The sequence below is a fragment of the Silurus aristotelis genome, assembly GCF_946808225.1.
Source record: "Silurus aristotelis genome assembly, chromosome: 5".
Lineage (NCBI taxonomy): Eukaryota > Metazoa > Chordata > Actinopteri > Siluriformes > Siluridae > Silurus > Silurus aristotelis.
In genome coordinates this window covers 29,936,489-29,960,235 of record NC_139578.1, presented here as the reverse complement: position 1 = coordinate 29,960,235, position 23,747 = coordinate 29,936,489, and the positions used below count along the sequence as shown (strand labels likewise).

The 23,747-nt window shown below is 39.1% G+C and overlaps 1 protein-coding gene and 1 long non-coding RNA gene across 2 annotated transcripts; one reads left to right on the top strand and one right to left on the bottom strand.

The window, feature by feature from the left end:
• Positions 1 to 537: 537 nt before the first annotated feature.
• Positions 538 to 22,780, top strand: LOC310726648 (uncharacterized protein). The gene is made up of 12 exons (XM_083542391.1): positions 538 to 1,399; positions 1,511 to 1,606; positions 1,695 to 1,928; positions 2,324 to 2,477; positions 3,423 to 3,482; positions 3,649 to 4,179; positions 16,265 to 16,875; positions 18,561 to 18,656; positions 18,857 to 19,090; positions 19,736 to 19,895; positions 20,072 to 20,122; positions 21,559 to 22,780. Exons 1-12 carry the CDS (start codon positions 815 to 817, stop codon positions 22,164 to 22,166), a joined length of 3,420 nt encoding a protein of 1,139 aa, XP_083398517.1. The 5' UTR covers positions 538 to 814; the 3' UTR covers positions 22,167 to 22,780.
• LOC310726913 lies at positions 7,050 to 7,935 on the bottom strand. Its single transcript, XR_014533862.1, has 3 exons — positions 7,604 to 7,935; positions 7,433 to 7,551; positions 7,050 to 7,142 (listed from the first exon to the last, which is right to left on the bottom strand). It is a non-coding gene; the product is annotated as an uncharacterized lncRNA (long non-coding RNA).
• Positions 22,781 to 23,747: the final 967 nt, after the last annotated feature.

The following is a 23,747-nucleotide window of genomic DNA, read 5'->3' as shown; positions in this document are numbered from 1 at the left end:
TTGAGAATTATGGATGTCACTGTGCTCTTCATTGCAGCAGAAAGATTTTTGCTCCTTTGACCTCATGGTTTAGTATTTGTTCTGATATTTATCATCACCTGGGAGACTTTCTATAGAGAGATGTGTCTTTCCAAATATAAAACACTTTCCAAGTTAAAATACATGTAATGATAAAAATTAACTGAAAAGCATCAAATATTTTGGATACTGTTACTTTCTGATGACTGTTATTAAAATACAAATTATCTTCAGGTACAGCATTAGCTGCATTTTTTTAATTGGGTCAGTGACATAAATGTATAGAAGCCGAAGTTGTAAATAATAATAAAAAAAAATAATTCAATTGACCTTATAATTATTAGAATACTATAAAAATCACCATATTATTATTTGTTGTTTTGCAAATATTCGTTTGTAATGAAAATTATCGGCCAGTAGATGGCAGCATAGTATCAAAAAAAGCACATTTTGCACTCCTTTTAAATGTTAAACGGAAATACGTATAGAAATAAGTTTAAAAGACTTTTTCTTTGCAACCTATTAAACCATTGTTGATTTATAAATTTATAGAGATTTAAAATAATTTATGTGCCATCCCATCTAGTTTGCACCTAGTGGGACGATCATTTGCTTTGTTTTGTTTTGTTTTTTATCAGAAATGAAAGTGAACATAATCTGTTCCTGTTCAGTTTGAGGTCCAAGTTCAGTCTTTTTCATTTTTTTCTTGAGACACGCCTGTTTTCCACACTGCTTTTACAACCCAAACCAGGAAGTGTGAGCTGCTGTGAGTGTGTGTTTGGTTTTTTTCAGTGAAATGGCAGAAGGATTCGGATTTCAGGACCAGTTCATTTGTCCAATCTGTCTGGATCTCCTCAAGGATCCAGTGACTATTCTGTGTGGACACAGTTTCTGTATGCGGTGCATTAATGGCTGCTGGGATCAGGAGGATCAGAAGGGAGTCTATAGCTGTCCTCAGTGCAGACAAACCTTCACTCCAAGACCTGCTGTGAGTAAAAACACTGTTCTGGCTGAAGTCATGGAGACTCTGAGGAGGGCAGGACACCAAGGTACACGTTCCACTCAATGTCCAGCTGGACCTGAGGATGTGGAGTGCGATTCCTGCTATGGGAGAAAAGACAAAGCAGTGAAGTCGTGTCTGGTGTGTCTGGCGTCTTTCTGTGAAACTCACCTCCAGCCTCACTATGAATCTCCTGCCTTCAAGAAGCACAAGCTGGTGGAAGCCTTCAGACATCTTCATGAGCAGATCTGCTCTCAGCACGACAAACTGCTGGAGGTTTACTGTCGGACTGACCAGAGGTGTATCTGCATGCTGTGTATGTTAGAGGAACATAAAGGACATGATACAGTATCAGCTGCAGCAGAAAGACCTCAGAAACAGGTAACAGTATCACACGTCTGTTCTCTACAAGTTCTCAAGCCCTTTTCTATTTCAAATATTGTAAATCACTGTCATTACATGGGATGAAGGATCTTCTGTGTTTCTATGTAGAAGCAGTTGTTGAAGATGCAGGGACAAAATAAGCAGAAAATCCAGGAGAAAGAGGAGAAGCTTGAGAAGCTGATGAATGCTATGGACAATCACGAGGTGAGTTTGGAGCTAAAAGTGTTGTTTTATGATCAGTCAGTGCCTCAGTATCTGGGTTTCTTCAAAAACCATGTGTGTCTCCTAACAGCGCTCTGCACAAACAGCAGTGCAGGAGTGTGAGAGGATTTTTACAGAGCTGACCAAATCCATCGAGAGAAGATGCGACGAGGTGACAGCCCTGATCAGAGCTCAGGAGAAATCCGAGTCGATTCGAGCAGATGATTCCGTGAAGACCCTGGAGTATGAGATTGCAGCGCTGAAGAGGAGAGACGCTGAGATGGAAGAGCTTTCACACACACAAGATCCTGTCCATTTCCTCCAGGTAACAGCATTGAAAGTCAGAGTTTGGTATAGTGAAGGTGTTGTTTAGGGCCATTCTGTGCTACACATGCTGGACACCACAGACTTCAAATATGGCCGCCCTGCACTCCAACTCCCAGAATGCCCACATTTTCCCTGCTCTGAATCCCTATTACACATTCTAACTGCACAAATACTTTATTTAAAGGACCTTCATTCAGAAAAGCAATGCAAAGTAATACCATCAGTGTGCTCTTCATCTTCGAATCTTGTTTCTTTCCAAGGTTTTTCATCTCTTTTGCTCAAATCAAGTCTGTTTCTGAATCTCCAGTTTTTCACCACGTTTATTATTACATGACAATATATCCCCAATGCTGTCTATCCATCCACTCATTTTGTATTCTTTCTCCCTTGTAGAGTTTTCAGTCTTTCTACGATGTGCCTAAGAGTGTATTCATACCCACCATCAATTCCCATCTCTCTTTTGATGAAATCATAAAATCAGTGTCTGATTTGAGGGAGAAAGTGGAAGAATACTCTAAAGAGGAGTTTGCAAAAATTAAAGACGGAGGTAAGCTCTAGGATTAAAGTGTTTTAACTAATAAAATACATTTAGCACAATGTTCATAGAAGTATAGAAGATCATGCACCAGCATTTACCAGCAACTTCTTAAGAAGGAATCGTTCTCATAATCAAATGTAGGATTCAATAACGTTTATGTCAATGATGCTCAAGAATGTAGCTGGAGTTTTCTAAATCTCCTCAGAGATAAGGAAGTGTAATGGACATCGATTTCAACCATTTGTGGACAATAAGAAAAAAGCATGAAGAAAATCTCATATTTCGTACCTAAACACTGAATATTGGAGTTTGACGACTTTCGTGGACGTTGTGTGGTCCTCAGAAACATCTATTCACGAATAAGAAAAACACAGCAGATCTTAATATGTAGTCATTTGTTTTTCTCCAAAAACTTCAAACCAATATTTAGAAACAAAGTAAAAAAATAATAGGTGTAATTAGCATCCAAACACCGGTGAACCCTTTTGGAGCACTCAGGTGTCTTTATCATCTCTAGAAGAAACATCTTTATCTATGAAGTCAAGGGAAACAATCGTATATACACACTGTTTCACTCTTATTCTTTTTCAAGAGTGAACAAGTAAGTAACTCAGACCACCAGCACATGTCTGTTTAATAAACTGCATTCACCTTCATTTAGTGTCGCAAACAAAAAGGTCCGTGCTGCAACATGAGTCCAATAGCAATCACATTGTTGCTAATCAGGAAAGGGGTTATAAGGCCATTTCTTTTTCCATCAGCTCAGAGAAATTAGATTTTTTTTAAATGTCTGTTCACTGATGCATCACACCAAGCTGGTGGTTATAATCTTTTCTTGTCTAGATTTCTTTTATAGCTTATATGTTTTATAGCTTTTATGTTTTATATGTAGCTCATAGAAAAAAAACATTTTTTACATATTTTAATAAACTTCCTTTAACCGTGTTTCAATAGTGAGCAACATCTGTATATTTCCTCACCCACAACCCGAAAGCAGAGAAGATTTTCTACAATGTAAGACACACACACACACACACACACACACACACACACACACACACACACACACACACACACACACAATGCTAACAGTTTCTGTAAACATTTTTAACTACACAAGTTAAACGTTTTGACTCTAATGTTCTTATCAGATACTAAAGATGTTTTCTTGTTCCATCAGACTCGCGTCGACTGACACTGGATCCAAACACAGCTAATATACACCTTAGTCTGTCTGAAGGGAACACATCGGTGACCTGCAGCACAGCAGCTCGGTCGTATCCTGATCATGAAGACAGATTTGATTCTCATCTCCAGGTGTTGTGTAGCGAGCGTGTGAGTGGACGTTGTTACTGGGAAGTTGAATGCAGTGGACATTGCGAGGTTTCTATAGCGGTGTCGTATAAAACCATCCTCAGGAAAGGAAACAGTAATAATTGTGTGTTTGGTTGCAATAATAAGTCCTGGAGACTCTTCCGATCTCCGTCCGAATTGCTATTCTGGCACAATAACAAAAAAACTGAAATATCAGTCATACCCAGTTCCTTCAGAATAGGTGTGTATGTGGATCACAAGGCAGGAGTTCTATCCTTCTACAGCGTCTCTGACACCATGAAGCTTCTCCACAGAGTTGACACCACATTCACACAACCTCTTTACCCCGGATTTATGGTTTGGGTTGGATCATCACTCAAATTATATCATTTAAAGTAGAATTTGTTTTTAAGCTTTTCAATGCATGTGGACTTTTACCTCCAAATCATGGTTTAATTTAACAGCGAAACATTTTTTGTGAGTAAATGGGAAAAAAAATATTTGTGTGTATATCCAGCATGTCTTCACTTACCACATCCATAAACCTCCTCCTTGCTCTTCCTCTTTTTCTCCTTCCTGGTGGCTCTATTCTCAACATTCTCCTACTGATATACCCCATGTCCCTCCTCTGCACATATCCAATGTCACTGTCTCTAATCCATACAACATCTCAGGTCTCATCACAGTCCTATAAACTTTCACTCTCACAGATACTCTTCTATAGCAAATCACTCCTGCTATCACTCTTCTCCACCCACTCCACCCTGCCTGCACTCTTTTCTTCACTTCTCTAACACACTCTCCATTACTTTGCACTGTTGACCTCAGGTACCTGAACTAATCCACCTTCTCCACCTCTTCTCCCTGCAACCGCACCCCTCCACTGCCCTCCCTCTCATTCACACACATGTACTCTGTCTTACTCCTACTGACTTTCATTCCCCTTCTCTCCAGCATGTACCTCCACCTCTCCAGGCTCTTCTCAACCTGCTCACTACTCTCACCACAAATCACAATATCATCCGCAAACATCATAGTCCACTGAGACTCCTGTCTGACCTCGTCCGTCAACCTGTCCATCACCACTGCAAACAGAAAAGGGTGTAAAGCCGATCCTTGATGCAGTCCAACCTCCACCTTGAACCAGTCTGTCGTTCCTACTGCACACTTCCTAACGCAACCCTTCCCATTTATCCGGGCTTGGGACAGGCACTTAGAGTGCACTGGCTTGTAAAATTAAATTTTATAAGAATTATCTGAAAGTACAAACCATGTAATGGTACAATTTTGGTTTGGAAGTAGGCATTATAATCTGGTGCAATTATTACAGAATAAAAACAGTCATCATGAACTCTATTTCAAGCAGTAAATACTCTATACAGAGTAAATATGAAATCTGTGTGCTGTGTGTTTTTAAATAATATTGGAAGAAAGAATCATTCTAACTCAATTTCCTTTATATTATATATCACACCTCAGTACACTCTCTAAGTACAGTCATGGTTTAATGATAATTGATCATGTGGATTACATGTGTGTATTTTACCTTATTTTGACCTGCAGCACTGCTGCTGAAATGAGACCAATAAATTTGACTACAGTCACAAACTTTTTGACTTATAACTGACTCTGTACTGTGGATTTGGTTTGTCCTGAATTGAATTCTGTTTTTGGATTGAAATTAAAAGTTTTCCCAGGGGGTGTGGTATATTTATAAATGTTATATTATAGTCATTTTACATAAATACATTTCTTGTTGTAATTTTAGAATTTTGAGCTTGAAGTGCACTTTGATTAATTTATTTTTTTTGAAGGATGCAGTGTTCAGAGTGGTTCATTTTATGTTTTCATTCTGTAACACAATCTCTGGTTACAGCTGGCAAACAACTCTATTTCCCAGCAAGCACCACCGCCTTCAAATATGGCTGCCAAAGGCCTATGATTCCAACACACTGCAGCACTGATTTTACACACACACACACACACACACACACACACACACACACACACACACACACACACACACACACACACTGTTTTTGTACACCTGCCTTTTCCAAGCTGTTTACTTTGAATTGTTATATTGTTTTTGAGTGTCTGCTGTTTCCTACATTATCAGTTGTTTATGTTCATGTTGATCAAAATATATAATACTGGTTTCACCTGAATAGTTTTAACCCCCAAAACATCTCAGCATCAGTTCATTGTGTACGTCATTGAATGTAAAATTGGTAAACCAGTCGTCAGGATCTGTCATCTAATATTTCTATTAAACTTTTTTGTAAATGTGTTGAATTGATGAATTGTGCAGATGAATCTTGAACGTCACTAATGAAGGCGAGGGAAAGGCATCAGATCAACCAATGATCAACCAGTTCTCTAAAACAGGTCAAAGGTGAATCTCGTGAAGCTTCAGTTGGAAAGACAAAACGGACAAAACGCAGAATTATAAATTCTGAAAATGGATCAACAACGAAGAAACAAACGAACACGTGTACAAAACAAATAAATACATTTTTGCTGCTGGAATTCACAAACGCCAAATAGAAGGAAGTCAAATTTTGTCCACTTTCAGTCACTGTGATTCAAACCGAGAAATACTGAAATTGTGCATCATACTGACAAACACGAATAACATTTTGACTATCGTGTTTGTGAACAATGAAAAAGGGACTTTTCATTCTGATGGGAATGAGACAAATACTTACTTTTGAGAGATGAACTGAGGATTTTGAGAAAAGTTCAGGCTTTTGCAAGAAATCTATTGTGTTGTGTTATTTGTACACATTGTTTTGCACTGGTTTGCAAATATTAGGAATGATTAAAAATGCTCCAAAGCAGCTGAAAAAAATCATCCAATTCAGTTAATAATGGAAATTGTCTCAAAGCATCTTTACACAGATAAAGAGGTTATAAAAGTTGTATGAACTATAATGAATAATGTATGAATTTATAAGTTTAGTGCCTATAAAATTGTTTCTTTATAAGTGTAAGTTTTTCCCACATAAGTGAGCCAGTGGTGACTGTGGCACGGAAAAACTCCCCGAGATGGCATGTGAAAGAAAACTTTAGAGGAACCAGACTCTTTATCAGCGAATACAGTCATTACATCTCTATCATTGATGAGGTGTTGATGATGGGTGCTTAAATGCAGAACGGTTCCTGCAAACTGTGTGTGGTACTGAGCACATTGTAGCAGGATGTTACTATTAATTACAATCCAAATCCATCCCCAAAGTTCACGAGTTGCTCAGTAACTTCATGGATCTTTTGATGTGGAACCATTCTCAGCTACACAGAGTGTCTCCAGTTGAGGAGAACTAAATCCAGAAGTAGGGATTTGGGATGCATTAATTGGATCTGAAGAGAAGAAAGACAGGAGTATTGGTCACTGGTACCTGAGAAGCATGTTTAACTCGACAGAGAGAGAAAAGGAGAATGGAGGAGTGACATAGAGATAGAAATAAGGATTATAAATGATCCTTATTGTTTTATAAACTTTTTAAGTCACTGTACAGCGTGATCAGGGTTTAAGGAAGGACTCCAGCAAGACTTGCTATGGCACCATATAAAAGGGAGAGCCAAAAGGTAACAAAAACATGAGGGATCTCTGGGATAAGAGATGGTCCACCTCAGTGGCCTCAACAAACCTGAGAGTGGGGGGATGACAGCATCCAAATATCCCAGGTCACTAAACCATTTTGTATCCATGTTCCCTTCAGATCTGCTCCTTTACCTCAGAAACGTTCAGCATACATGAACACTGAGACTGTGTCTGAGTCCCGAACACTAATTGGAAGGCTAAAGTCTATTGAATAAACCATTATAGATCATTTCATTCAATCTCTGTTTTGTTTGTGTTACTTTTGGTTTGTGGTAAAACCGAACAGAATTTCGTCATCAAAAACGACATGATGGTGCATGTTGAAGCAAATAAGAGAGGCCCTGAGAAAAACATACCAGTCTGGACAGCTGCATTGTTGTTCTTGATACATTACAATACACTTGTAAAAGTTTTTCATCGTCTACTCGGTTTTTTTGGACATGAATTTCTCCTTATTGGGCACAAATCAAGTTTTGTGAAGTGATTATGTCTTGGCGCTGAGGACATTTATCTGATATTTGTTATCATTTGTCATGTTAATAATCAAAGAAATCCATATAACCAAAGTACAGTGATTATGTGGATCATATCTGTAGAAAATTAAATATTAAATGTAAAAAATACACACACAAACAAACAAACACACACACACACACACACACTTATATACACATCTGCATTACCCAAATAGGGTCCAACTAATGTAAACAATTGTATTTATTTAATATCATTATTCTAATAATATAAAGGAAAAGATTCAGGCCAAAGAAAAAGTCAACATTTTCAAACTTTTGGATGATTTCAAACTAAAACATAAAGAAAGCTATATTCAAAAATATTCATATAAAATCATGTTTATTGTCTAATGTATATGAAACAAATAACAATGATTAGCACACAATCTAAAGTAAAAATAAACAAATTAACCTGCACTTGACCATTGAAGAGAATCGTGGCTGGCGTGAAGGAGACGAGAGGAAGGAGAGACGAGAGGAAGGAGAGACGAGAGGATGGTTATTGCTTGGAAGGAGAATTTCCTTGTTCGCAATGCAAATTATTGCTCGTTATCCAAGTAAAATTTGAATATACATTTTTGCTCGTCCTGCAAATCTTTTGTAAAGCACGTGAGCCCAGATAAAGACTTCCTGTATACCTTACATACTAACATCGTAAATATTCTATAGACACTGAACAGACAAAGGAATGTATGTGAACCAGTGTGAGAACCATCTTAACACTAACAATGATTAAAATACAATAAAGTATCCTTCAGAAGCCATGCTTGTGTCTGTCATGATTCTTTTCCCACGGGTCTCTAAAGCCTATTTGTTTTTGTGACCCAGTAAAAGTATCTGTGAGAGTGAAAGGGAAAGTTAATAGGACCGTGGTGAGACCTGAGATGTTGTATAGTTTAGATACAGTGGCATTGAGTAAAAGACAGGAGGTGGAGCTGGAGGTAGCAGAGCTGAAGATGATGTAATTTCCATCAGGAGTGACGAGGATGGACAGAATTAGAAATCCGTTTATTAGAAGGACTGTGCAGGTGGGACGTTTTGGAGAAAGGTGAGAGAGGAGCGATTGAGATGGTTTGATCTTGTACAGAGGGGGTTTATGAAGCTGTAGAAAAATGCTGATGGTGGAACCACAAGGCAGAAGGAAAAGAGGAAGGCCAAGGAGGAGGTTCATGGATGTGGTGAGGCAGATGTGCTTCTATTTGGCATATTTCACTTTATCATTATATAATATATTTTATATATCTTTTCTTATTTTCTTTTATTTTCTAATTTCCTCATATTTTATACTTTGTCTGGTTTTTTTAAGTTTGATTCTCCATGTAATTATGTATGTGACAAATAGAAATCTTGAATCTTTAATGTAGAGGATAGTCTGGTATAAGATAAGATAAGAAAATACAAGATATGTCTTAGAGTGTTCATTATTATTATTATTATTATTATTATTATTATTATTATTATTATTATTATTATCATCATTATTATTATTTTTATTAATAATAAAAACTAGTGATTTGGCGCCACCTATAGACTTATTGGGGCAATAAGCCTGGCATACTCTTCATAATTCAAGATAATGATGTCCAGAAGGACTGCTCTGAAGTTGCAGAGACGGACCTGCAGGAGAGAGATGATTTTGCTGAAGAAGATGCAGGAGGATCAAGAAGAAATAGAGAAAAGGATGAGTCAGCGGCAGATGAATATCATGAGACTACTTCTTCTTCTTCTTCTTCTTCTTTCGGCTGCTCCCATTAGGGGTCGCCACAGCGGATCATCCGTCTCCATACCACCCTGTCCTCGATATCTGCCTCTTTTACACCAACTACCTGCATGTCTTCCCTCACCACATCCATGAACCTCCTCCTTGGCCTTCCTCTTTTCCTCCTACCTGGTGGCTCCATCTTCAGCATTTTTCTACCAATATAATTCATGTCCCTTCTCTGCACATGTCCAAACCATCTCAATCTCGCCTCCCTCACCTTGTCACCAAAACATCCTACATGTGCTGTCCCTCTAATAAACTCATTTCTAATCTTGTCCATCCTCGTCACTCCCAACGAAAACCTCAACATCTTCAGCTCTGCTACCTCCAGCTCCACCTCCTGTTTTTTACTCAATGCCACTGTCTCTAATCCATACAACATCGCAGGTCTCACCACAGTCCTATAAACTTTCCCTTTCATTCTTGCAGATACCCTACTATCACAAATCACTCCTGTCACTCTTCTCCACCCACTCCACCCTGCCTGCACTCTCTTCTTTACTTCTCTAACACACTCTCCATTACTTTGCACTGTTGACCCCAGGTACCTGAACTCCTCCACCTTCTCCACCTCTTCTCCCTGCAACCGCATCACTCCACTGCCCTCCCTCTCATTCACACACATGTACTCTGTCTTACTCCTACTGACTTTCATTCCCCTTCTCTCCAGCGCATATCTCCACCTCTCCAGGCTCTTCTCAACCTGCTCTCTACTCTCACCACAAATCACAATATCATCTGCAAACATCATAGTCCAGGGAGACTCCTGTCTGACCTCGTCCGTCAACCTGTCCATCACCACTGCAAACAGGAAAGGGCTCAGGGCCGATCCTTGATGCAGTCCAACCTTTACCCTGAACCAGTCTGTCGTACCTACTGCACTCTTTACTGCCGTCACACTGTCCTCATACATGTCCTGCACCACCCTCACATACTTCTCTGGAACACCTGACTTCCTCATACAATACCACAACTCCTCTCTCGGCACCCTGTCGTACGCTTTCTCTAAATCCACAAATACACAATGCAGCTCCTTCTGTCCTTCTCTATACTTCTCCATCAACATCCTCAAAGCAAATAAGGCATCTGTGGTGCTCTTCCTCGGCATGAAACCATACTGTTGCTCACAGATGGTCACCTCTTCTCTCAGCCTGGCTTCCACTACTATTTCCCATAACTTCATGGTGTGACTGATCAACTTAATTCCCCTGTAGTTACTGCAGGTCTGCACATCTCCCTTATGCTTAAAGATCGGTACCAGCACACTCCTTCTCCATTTCTCAGGCATCCTCTCCCCTTCCAGAATCCTGTTAAACAATCTGGTTAAAAACTCCACTGCCATCTCTCCTAAACATCTCCACGCTTCTACCGGTATGTCATCTGGTCCAACCGACTTTCCATTCTTCATCCTCTTAATCGCTGCTCTCACTTCCTCCTTACTAATCCTATCTACATCCTGCTTCACCAACTCCACATCCTCCAACCTTCTCTCTCTCTGATTTTCCTCATTCATCAGCTGCTCAAAATACTCCCTCCATCTTCTCAACACACTCTCCTCACTAGTCAACACATTTCCCTCTCCATCCTTTATTGCTCTAACTTGCAGTACATCCTTCCCAGCTCGTTCCCTCTGCTTGGCCAATCGGTATAAATCCTTTTCTCCTTCCTTAGTGTCCAACCTCTTATACAGTTCCTCATATGCCTTTTCCTTGGCTTTCGCCACATCCCTTTTAACCTGCTGCCGCATCTCCTTGTACTTCTGCCTACTCTTCTTATCACTCTGTCGATCCCACTTCTGTTTTGCCAATCTCTTTCCCCTAATGCTCTCCTGCACTTCCTCATTCCACCACCACGTCTCCTTGTCTTGCTTTCTATTTCCAGATGTCACACCAAGTACTTTTCTAGCTGCCTCCCTCATCACTCCTGCAGTAGTTGCCCAATCATCCGGCACCTCTTCACCACCACCAAGCCCCTGTCTGACCTCTTCCCTGAACCTCACACTACACTCTTCCTCCTTCAGTTTCCACCATCTTATTCTTCTTTCAAACCTTACTTTCCTCCTCTTCTTCTTCGCCTCCAAAACCATCCTACAGACCACCATCCGATGCTGTCTAGCTACACTGTCCCCCGCCAACACCTTACAGTCTCCAATCTCCTTCAGGTTGCATCTCCTACACAGAAGATAATCCACCTGTGTGCACCTTCCTCCACTCTTATACGTCACCCTATGATCCTCCTTCTTCTTAAAATACGTGTTCACCACTGCCATTTCCATCCTTTTAGCAAAATCTACCACCATCTGCCCTTCCACATTCCTCTCCTTAAAACCATACCTACCCATCACCTCCTCATCACCTCTGTTCCCTTCACCTACATGCCCATTAAAGTCTGCCCCAATCACCAATCGTTCTTTCCTAGGTACACCATCTACCACTTCATCTAATTCACTCCAGAATCTTTCTTTCTCCTCCATCTCACAGCCAACTTGTGGAGCATAGGCACTGATGACATTTATCATCATCCCTTCAACTTCCACCTTCACGATCATCACCCTATCAGAAACTCTCTTCACCTCCACTACACTCTTACTGTACGCTTCCTTCAGAATCACCCCTACACCATTTCTCTTCCCATCCACACCATGATAAAACAGTTTAAACCCACCTCCAATGTTCCTGGCCTTACTCCCTTTCCACTTGGTCTCCTGAACACACAGCATATCTACCTTTCTCCTCTCCATCATATCAGCTATCTCTCTCCCTTTACCCGTCATAGTACCAACATTTAAAGTACCAACCCGAACCTCTACTCTCCTACACTGCTCCTTTTCCTGCCGTCTCTGTAGACGCCTTCCTCCTCTCCTTCTCCTCCTTCGGCCAACAGTAGCCCAATTTCCACCGGTACCCTGTCGGCTAACGATACCTGTGGCGGTCGTTGTTAACCCGGGCCTCGACCGATCCGGTATGAAATTCTCATTTGTGATCCGCATATTTGATTTGGCACATGTTTTACGCTGGATGCCCTTCCTAACGCAACCCTCCCCATTTACCCGGGCTTGGGACCGGCACTAAGAGTACACTGGCTTGTGCCCCCCTAATGGCTGGGTTAATATCATGAGACTACAAGCTCTCATAAAGCAGAGGAAAGAGGAGAAAACTTGTCTTTGTGGAAAAACCATTCCATACTTCAATACCATGTCATTCCGTCTGGATTGCGGCTCATTGGAACCGACTTCACCCTACGACAAGACCTTCGTGGAATTTCCTGCCCAGTCACTGCACCTAAATCCCAGTTAACTGCTCTGGGATGAACAAGAAATCTCCAACTAGTGAAGAACATCGTTTTACAAGAGGCATGTTAAAGTATTTCAGCTGAATGTTTGGGGAAATGAACTGTCTGGATACTGAGAGTGTGTAAAATCCACTAAAACTGGTAGAACATTCCCTCATTTAGCTCCTAAACTTCCTGACAGTGTTCGGTGCTCAGACACACTCCTCACATTCCTCTCCACTGCTTCTCTTTCTCTCCCCATCCCGAGGCATTCTGAGGTTGCTCCAGCTCCAGTCATGTCCCACCTCATGAAGATTGTGGACCTTTAAAGAAGGAGATGCCCACAAACATCCCGAACCATCTAGAGACGTACCAGTGCTAATTGGATCCCACTTCATGTGGAGTTTGGACACTGGACCTCTTTGAGTGTTATATCTATTGCTCATTAAATCCTATAAAACATTTAATCTCAGGTTTCTACATCGGGTCCACCAAGAACAGCGATTAGAGCAAGATTGTGTTTAAAATCAGTTTTATTTGGATATAAAATATACTGAAAAGTTGAAAATACATGATTGTTAGATTTTTATCATGCCCAAACGAAACTTCATTCTTGGAGAGGTTTTCCATACGACCTGCGATGCCCGTAGTGCCTTTCTGATATCAGGGAAGAAACACACAGCACACAGCATGGAGCTTATGTTCTTCTTCGGGAATTATTGCAGGAAGAAGACACGTATATATACACATTGGAAAGAAAGCTGACCTAAAGCTGTTTCCTGTTTAGGCTAGAGGATATACTAGCTGGAGATGTGTGAGCCCAGATAAAGACTTCCTGTATACCTTACATACTAACATCATAAATATCCAATAGACACTGAACAGACAAAGGAATGTGTGTGAACCAGTGTGAGAACCATCTTAACACTAACATACTACTAACTGATTAATCGAAGGAATAATCTTTAGAGTACTCAATTAATAAAGTAATGATTGATAGCTACATTCCTAATTTAGAGAGCAAAGAATCATCTGGAGTGTTGTTTATCATGGAATGACCCAGTTACTGCACATAAATCCTATTGAAATGCTCTGGGATTAATTGGATCACAAGAAATACATTTTTAATTAGTGAAAAACACATTTGGCAAGTTTACATTTTTTCTCCAACTTCTACATGTAAGCGATGTTCCCCAGGGCCGCTGGAAGTAATTTTGAACAGGTGGTGCTGTGAATTTTTTTATTTTTTGACAATAAAACCTATGAGCCTATGAGCCTATTTAGAATACATTTAAAAAAAATAACATAGTGCTGTGACGATGGCACTTTTTTTTTTTTTACCACCGCGGTGGTAGTGGACCAAATACCGGCGGTGTTGCGGTGGTTGGGGGGTTGTTTTGAAATAATAAAAATAAAAATAAAAAAAAAAACAAAGAAAGAAAGAAAGAAAGAAACAACACACTAAAGCCTGTAAAGCATTGAAATAAATATTAGTAAATACTGGTAACTTACATAATATAATAAAGTTGAATTGAATTGAAAAAAAAAAAGAAAAAAAAAAAAAAAAGTTTTCTATTTCCACACAAAGACGCGTTATAGCCCACCGCTCTGCGCTTTGAGAGGGATGTGGAACACGAGCAGGAAAGACACCACCGATCTCTTTTTCTGATATCTTCATGTTGTTGTAAAAGGTATGAAGAGCTAATTTTATCTTCCACAAGGGCAAGGCATTTAGGCTATGTTTGCGCACTGCCAGAGAAAGCCAAACTAAAATCACCCGTGCGTGTAAAATTTAAATAATCAAAGTAATTAAATTAAAATCCGAAATACACTTAATAGCCTAAGTGTGTCAAAATCATTTCCTAAAATATTCATAAGGAATTTATAAATTGTGCAAAAATATTGTGGCCTACATTTTAAAAAAATCTCTCTCTCGCCAATAGGGGGTGCTGCAGCACCCCCAGCACCCCCACTTACTGCGGCCATGATGTTCCCTGTAGGTTTTTTATTACATTTTGATACAAAGGTATTAAGATATGTTTATTATTATTTTTATTTTTTGAAATTGTTTTCAATTCACTTATCTTTTGAGGCTGTTTTTTGTCACTTATGATATTGATTTAGTATCAATACTGAGGTATTAAACTACGGTATCGTACCGAAGCCAAAATTATGATATCTAACTCATCCCTAATGTGAACACTGATTGCACCCCATGCCTTCTTACCTCACCTACATCAGTATCTGAATTTACTCCCTGCTGCTATCAGACTTTACAATCAAAGCTGCTCCCAGTAAACCAGTCACCACAATACACACTGTTATTACTGTTTAACTGTGTAATAATACCCCCTGTGTGAACTACTACCTGCAATACGTACTTTTTTCTTATTTGTATTTATACATTGTGTTCTGTATATACTTGTTTACTATAGTATGTCTATTCGTCTATTCTTTTATATATTTGCATTTATTATTATTTCATTTCTTGCTGCTGTAACAAAGAAATTTCCCCACTGTGGGACGAATAAAGGTATATTTTATCTTATCTTATCTTAAATTAGCTTACGTCGGTGGTGTGTGAGAGACAGGAAATGATACACCAGTGGACAATAACAAGAAACAGGTTGATGTGCTGAAAACAGTGCGGAATGAGAAGAAAAAAAATATTGAACATGACACCAAATAAAGTCTGTTTTGAAAATGTAAGAAGTAGAAAGTACAGATATTTGTGTCAAAATGTAATGAGTGAAAGTAAAAATTAGAAAAATAAATAGTGAAGAAAAAATATTGACACCAGAAAAACCTACTTAAGTGCAACAATGAAGTATTTGTACTTCACTACTTCCCACCTCTGTGATGATGCTGCGTTAGATGAGCTGGTCTCCACAATGACCCAGTGTACTGATACTAAACACTATGTCTTAGTGCAGATGTTTCTTTTATTATTATTATCTTTGTCAGTACATTTCATGTGCGTATTATATAGATTCCTGCCCCCCACACAGCTTTTAAAAACTGAACCAGGAAGCCTGAGCTGCTGTTCAGTAAGTGACTTTGTGTGTCATACATACACACACACACACACACACACACACACACACACACACACACACACACACACACACCCCAAGCAATTCTACTCTCACTTCATCAGAAATGAAAGTGAAACCAATGTCTTCCTGTTCAGTTTGAGGGCATACAACTGTAAGGTCTGTGCAGGACATCCGTTAGATCTTTTTTTCGTCTTTAGACACGCCTGTTTTCCACACAGCTTTTACAACCTGAACCAGGAAGTGTGAGCTGCTGCTGTAAGTGACTGTGTGTACAGTACAGTTGTTTTACAGTAAAATGGCAGAAGCGAGTATTTCTGTGGATCAGGACCAGTTCATTTGTCCAATCTGTCTGGATCTCCTCAAGGATCCAGTGACTCTTCTGTGTGGCCACAGTTTCTGTATGCGGTGCATTAATGGCTTCTGGGATCAGGAGGATCAGAAGGGAGTCTATAGCTGTCCTCAGTGCAGACAAACCTTCACTCCAAGACCTGCTGTGAGTAAAAACACTGTTCTGGCCGAAGTCGTGAAGACACTGAAGAAGAAAAGACCCCAAGATAAAAATCCTGCTCAATGTCCAGCTGGACCTGAGGATGTGGAGTGCGATTACTGCATTGGGAGAAAAGACAAAGCAGTGAAGTCGTGTCTGGTGTGTCTGGCGTCTTTCTGTGAAACTCACCTCCAGCCTCATTATGAATCTCCTGCCTTTAAGAAGCACAAGCTGGTGGAAGCTTCTAGAAGACTCCAGGAGCAGATCTGCTCCCAGCACGACAAACTGCTGGAGGTTTACTGTCGCACTGATCAGCAGTGTATCTGCATGCTGTGTACTATGGATGAACATAAACTACATGATACAGTATCAGCTGCAGCAGGACGAGCTCAGATACAGGTAACGCTATCACAGCTTTCTTCGACAAGTAGGGTCTCTTCAGGGTCTCTGGTTGTCGCCCTCTTCCTAAACATTCAAATAAAAATTTTATTTTGTTATTTTGTTTATGACTATCCAACATGTGAAAATATAAATAGAATATAAGCATAAAAAAAGAAAAAGAAAAGAAAAATAAATAAAAAAAAAGTATAAGCATATTAAAAGAATAAGTATAAATATAAAGTATGAAAATAACGTTAAGAATAATCTAATACATGAATGAACATACACACACTAGAAAAAAAAAATATATATATATATATATAATTATATTTGGTATATTTTCTAAAAATAGAATAAATCACAAGAATGGCAATACACTATTATATTGTTCAAATTGAGTAATAAATCAAATTGATTACATAAAATTAAATAAATTAAAAAAAATTAATTTTTGTAAAAAATTAAAAATTTAATACTTTACATTTGGGTATTACAGATGTGTATGTGTGTGTTTTACATTTGATATTTAATTTTCTAAAGATATGATCTACTTAACTGTTCTAGTGGTGGGCCATGCATTTGGTACCTGGGCCTTCAGTGAGGACGTACCCGACTTAATCCACCTCTCAATCCACCATTATCATGTCACAATTATAGAACCCATCAATACAATACAAAAACACAATATAACAACACGTGGCATTACAGAGAGAGAGACATTTCACATATGGAGGTGAAAACCATTTTACTAAAACAAGAAACCCAGTTAAGACTCTGTGCACCCACATAACCAGGAGCAGTTCAGAATCAATATTTGTCTAATTACATGACAAAAACATGAAAATGTAAATAAAATACAACCTACTCACCAGAGATGCTGACTCATAATGTGCAGCGCTCCTCAGAGGCTGTAATCCAGTGGTATCGCTCGTATTCACTGGTCTGGAAGTGGTGAACAAACTCTTTCCCGGGCTGAGACACGCTAGCTAGCTTCAGGGTTGGCCGACCTCCTCACCTCCTCTTACAGCTTTTCTTCAAAATGTATTTTTTAAGTATGTCCGAGACCAAAAAAATTTCTCTTTATCCGTAGACATAAAAAAGTCTAACTCAGGTGTAACTGAGCTGTAACAGTTTTCCTCTGACCAACCAATCAGAGGACGGAAAAATGCTGACTCTATTCTGTGAGGCAAATTTGAAATCTGACTGGTTAAAGAAACAGACTCATTGATAATAAAAACTAAGGTAAAAAGGCCAGCAGTACTGACTATGAAGGCTCTGGGCAGATTAGATTGACATGGCAGCACATAGAGGCTGAAATCTGATTGGACAAAAAAATCTAACATCCACAAACACGTACTGGAAACAGTGCAGCCGAGAGAAACACTACGACATGAAGAGAATAAACTGTTGGGAATAAATTCATATAATTTCATGCAACAAATATTAGAATGTAGGTTGTAAATGTAGGTCAGTGCTTCTGATCATGTTTAGGCCAGCAGAGAAGGATTTGCTGTCCCTGATCGCCCACCACTGGTTCTACTTATTTCAGTTTACTTAAACAAAATGTCATTCCATTCATCCTTCAAAAAATTGTATTATCTTTAGATAATAAATGATAATTTTCTAACTGTCTGTCTGCATTGTAAATCTAGTTCATTTTATAGCGCTACAATGATATAAACTTTATGCTTTATTCTGTGTAGAAACAATTGTTGGATGTGCAGGCAAAATGTCAGCAGAAAATCACCGAGCGAGAAAAGGAGCTTCATGAGCTGACAAAGGCTGTGGAGTCTCACAAGGTGAGTTTTCAGACCATCAGTCAGGCTGATAGAAGTATCTTTATTATTTGTTCACCCAGTCGAAAACTCACTGGCACTGAATGGGGGAAAGTTCTCATTAGTGTGTGTGTGTGTGTGTGTGTGTGTGTGTGTGTGTGTGTGTGTGTGTGTGTGTGTGTGTGTGTGTGTGTGTGTGTGTGTGTGTGTGTGTGTCCTTCTAGCGCTCTGCACAATCCGCAGTGCAGAAAAGTAAGAAGCAATTTACCGCTCTGATCAAATCCATTGAGAAAAAATGCACAGAGGTGACAGCACTGATTAAAGCTCAGGAAAAAGCTGCAGTGAATCAAGCAGAAGAAGTCATTCAACAACTGGAGCAGGAGATTGTAGAGTTGAAGAGAAGGAATGCTGAAATTAAGGAGCTTTCACTCACAGAGGATTCCATCCATTTCCTCCAGGTAACAACACTGAGGCCGTAATCAAATAAAGCAGCCCAGTCTCACATATATGTTAGGAGCATATTGTCTAGAAATAAAGATCTAAAGAGAAGGACGAGGTTAGAAATGGTCTTGATTAAGCAAACCAAGACCCTGGTTAACACTCCTGATATTAAAACTGGGATTTATGTCTGCATGAAGAGGTTTTCCAAGCTGCTTTGGGCAGTCTGTTTGACTTTATGCAGCTCAAGGACACAGCTAAGGGAAGAATTTAATTTTATTTTATTTTTATTTCATTTAAAATTGTCCATACCTCCCAAACAGGCAAAATCTGCAGCTTTCCGAAAGTTTGATTTAATCCAGTTTAGTTCAGCTCAGCTCTTTTATTACTCACACACCCAAAACAATCAGAGGTTGTAGATCCCAGAAATGTCCACAATTAAGAAACAGGTAAGTTAATGTTACTCCACACTCTTCACTGCAGACTCAGGCTCCCAATTGGACAATGTGGTGTATCATTTATTTTCCCTGTGTGATAAACTGGCGCACAATTGATTTCATCGTTATGTGTACAAGCATCACACTTTTGCTATGCTATATTGCTTACTAAAATAATTTTGCTCTTCGATTCTTTTTTTTTGTTTGTTTATGATTGTCTTTATGCAGAATTTTCAGTCCCTCATGAACCTTCCTGGAGCTGCAGATTTACCCACCATTACAGTCAGTTCATTCCTCTCTTTTGAAGATGTAGTAAATTCTGTGTCTCAGTTGCAAGACAAGCTGCAAATAAGCTTTAAAGAACAGTTTGAGAAGATATCAAGTGAAGGTAAGTCAGAGCAACAAACTTTTTTTTTTTTTTTTTTAACAGCACAATGATCACTATACAATTTTAGGAATATTCACATTTTCAACACAGCTTAAAAGTATCACAATTCCTTCAAAAAACATTGTGTTCATTTGTCTCATTGTGATAACATTGCTGTAACTGTGTTTGTTTCCTAGTGAAGAAAGTCCTGATCTTACCACCCCAAAGCAAAAAGGAGCTTCTATTATGTAAGTGTTTTTGATACACACATTCACAGACAACAGCAAAGACTCGTTTTTGCAAGTTTTAATTATGATGATTATTCAGTCATCCATTACCAAGAGGATCCAAGAGAGCAAAATTGGCTGTTTTCAGGGTGGGTGGGTACATCATCAGTAGCCATCAGCATCAGTAGCCAATCATGGGTATCTTTTTGAGCTCATGGATGTGGGGGATTGCTGAGGATTAGTCAGCAATGACTGACAATTGGCTGCTATGATGTGCCTCAGAGGAAGCGCTTGATAGCCTATGGCCTCCATGGTTGTAAGCCGTTTAAAAAAAATCAAATGGGAATATATACCAATTTAAGGAATAATTAAGGCCATTTTAAATTTGATCACTGCAACACATCTCAAAGAATTTGGGACAGGGCCTTGTGTACCCCTGTGTACTGTCATATGTTCTGTCTTTAACTGAGACTGGGAACTGAGGAGAACAGTTGCTGAAGTTTTGGGAGAGGAATTTCGTACCATATGTGTCTGATACAGGATTCTGGCTGCTCAACAGTTCCATGTGTCTTTTGTTGTATTTTCCGTTTCGTTGATGTGTCAAATGTTTTCAAATAATGAAAGGTCTAGATAGTGCTGAGTGCTGATAATAAACCAGATGGTCCCTCTCCTCTATACTCCAGAGGACATGGTGTCTATGATTTTTAAAAAGATAGTACAATTTCATTTAAAAAAATGGAAAACTGTTCTGTGGTCAGACTAATCAAACTTTAAAGTTCTTTTGGGAAAACTGGGATGCCATGTCATCCGGACTAAAGAGGATAAGGATAACCCAAGTTGTTATCAGCGCTCAGTTCAGAAGCCTGAATGAGTGCATGTGGCATGGACAGCTTACACATCTGGAAAGGCACCATCAATGCTGAAAGGTATATCCAAGTTCTAAAACAACATATGCTCCCGTCCAGATGTTGTCTCTTTTAGGGAAGACCTTGCATTTTCCAACATGACAATGCCAGACCACATACTGCATCAATGTACTGTGATGTGATGTACTGTTATTGATCAGATGTTTAAATGTTTTGCAATTTTATGTTGAGGAACATTATTCTGAAATTGTTCCACAATTTGCAATTAGCTCCGCTAAGAAGCTACTTCTAAGAGACTCTGCCTCTCTAAAGATACACTATTTATACCCAATCATCTTATTGACCTGCTGTCAATTAACCTCATTAGTTAAAAATTCTTTCTGTTTAATTATAATATATCACATTTTCTCAGTTTATACATTTGTTATGTTTTCTATGTTCTATAGAGAATAAAATATGGGTTTATGAAATTTGTAACTCATTACATTCTGTTCTTATTTATATCAAATCAAATCAAATCTTTTACAGTGAACTGAAATTGGGGTTGAACAATTATATTTTCATTGACATTTTTTTCCCCCTTTTTTTTAGATACCTGTCAGCTCACACTGGATCCCAACACGGCACATCAACGCCTCGAACTGTCTGATTCGAATAGAAAGGTGACTGATAGAGACGTCCCACAGACACAGTCATATGACTATACATACTATCAGCAGTCTATATATGGCAGATATAATCAGCAGACGAGATATGAAGAACTGATATATGAGCATCCAGAGAGCTTTAACCATTACTCCCAGTTGTTATGTACAGAGAGTGTGTGTGAGCCATCTTACTGGGAAGTGGAGTTTACTGGGAGTAATGGGGTTTCTATAGCAGTCTCATATGAAGACATCAGCAGGAAGGGGAGTGGTTATGAGTGTGCATTTGGACACAATGAAAAGTCCTGGAGTTTAATGTGCTCCTCCTCCGGTTACACATTTTTACACAACAATGAAGAAATTCAAATCCCCATGAACCACAGCTCAGATAGAATTGGAGTGTTTCTAGATTATAAATCAGGATCTTTGTCTTTCTACAGTGTTTCTGACACCATGAAGCTCCTCCACAGAATTTGTACCACATTCACTCAGCCTCTCTACCCTGGGTTTGGGCTAAATAACTATTCAACAGTAAAACTGTGCCATCCAACATAGATAATTTTAGATGATTAACCCTGAGAAAGTCAAGCTATGCTTCATGATATCTAGATACACAAAAAGTATTCATAATTACAGGAAATCTCTGTCTATAAAGTAATTCTATGTAAGCAGTTTAACCCCCTCTAATAAATAAATTGTGTTAAATATACAAGAGAAAACAAATGTAAAGTCTAGGTATTCATACCTTTCATTGTTCTCTATATAAACTTTTCATTGCTTGATCTAAATATCCTACAAATTTAGAAACGCATTCATGAATATGACTCATCTATGAAGCATGCTGCTTCTGTACAAGGAAGTAAAGTTGCCCGGATGCTCTCAGTGGTGCACTGGTGTGTAGGGGTAGCATGCATGGGTATTATAGGTCTTGTGCCTTTTCCAACTAATGTCTCAGTATCATATGATGAGCTCAAACCTTCTGAGATATGAATAGTACCCAGGTAGACCCATTATTACTGGTGATCAGTCCTGGTACAGCAAACTCATTAGCATGATGATGGAGATGTGTTTGGTGATACAACTGTCCATATTTGAGCATCCAGAATGGTGTATACCAGTAATCTGTGTCTAATTCATTAAATTGTTGTACATCAAACAATGAATCAAAACAGTATAATAACACATATAATGCTACATACAGTATATAGAAAATCTACTCCAATTCATCCAAATGCAATTAACACAAAAGTATTCTAATTACTGCTACAGTAAAAAGTAAGTATTCAGGAGGCTACAATCATCTGAGATCCAAAGAAAGTTAATCAAGAGATTAAGGATTGAGGATTGAAATTGAGTAGGAGGGGTTTTTGTCTGTTTTTGTCTCTACATTTAAACCCATGGCTCAGAGCAGCAATTAGTATTGTATTTTATTATAAAATTTAAGGCTGATTAGGTTAATAATGAACCACGATACTGTTTAAATTGCATTTTCAATATTGTTATAAGATATCTACAATATGTTATGTCTGTTATTATTGTAACCTTTACACTTAAATAATCGGTAACACTTTGTACTGTTGCTATAATTATTGGTGATCTGGGTTTTGATTATTTCACTGCAAATTAAGCTTTTTTTCATTTTTTTTGTATAAAATGCGGGGGTGGTGGCTTCAGCGGTTAAGGCGCTGGGTTGCCGATCGGAAGGTCTGGGGTTCAAGCCCCGGTATCGCCAAGCTGCCACTTTTGGGCCCTTGAGCAAGGCCCTTAGCCCTCTATGCTCCGGGGGTCCCTTACGAGGGAAATATCAAGGTCCGTGACGTCGGAGTGACGTGAGGCCGCCTTCCCGTGGGCTCACCACCTGCAGGGGGGACCGTAAGGGACGGTGCTGTGAGGATTGGGCAGCAGTCGAAGGCGGGGGCCTGCTTAGACTGCTGCCCCCACGACCCGAATTACGGATAAGCGGGAGAAAATGAATGAATGAATGAATGTATAAAATACTTACTCCAGAATATATATATGCACTCCAATATATAGATGTGTCTTCTGTTTTGTAAACATTAACAGTTCCAAGGTCACATATATCATGTTATGAGTAACAGGAATAATAAAACTAATGAGTAATACCCAGGTGTTGTT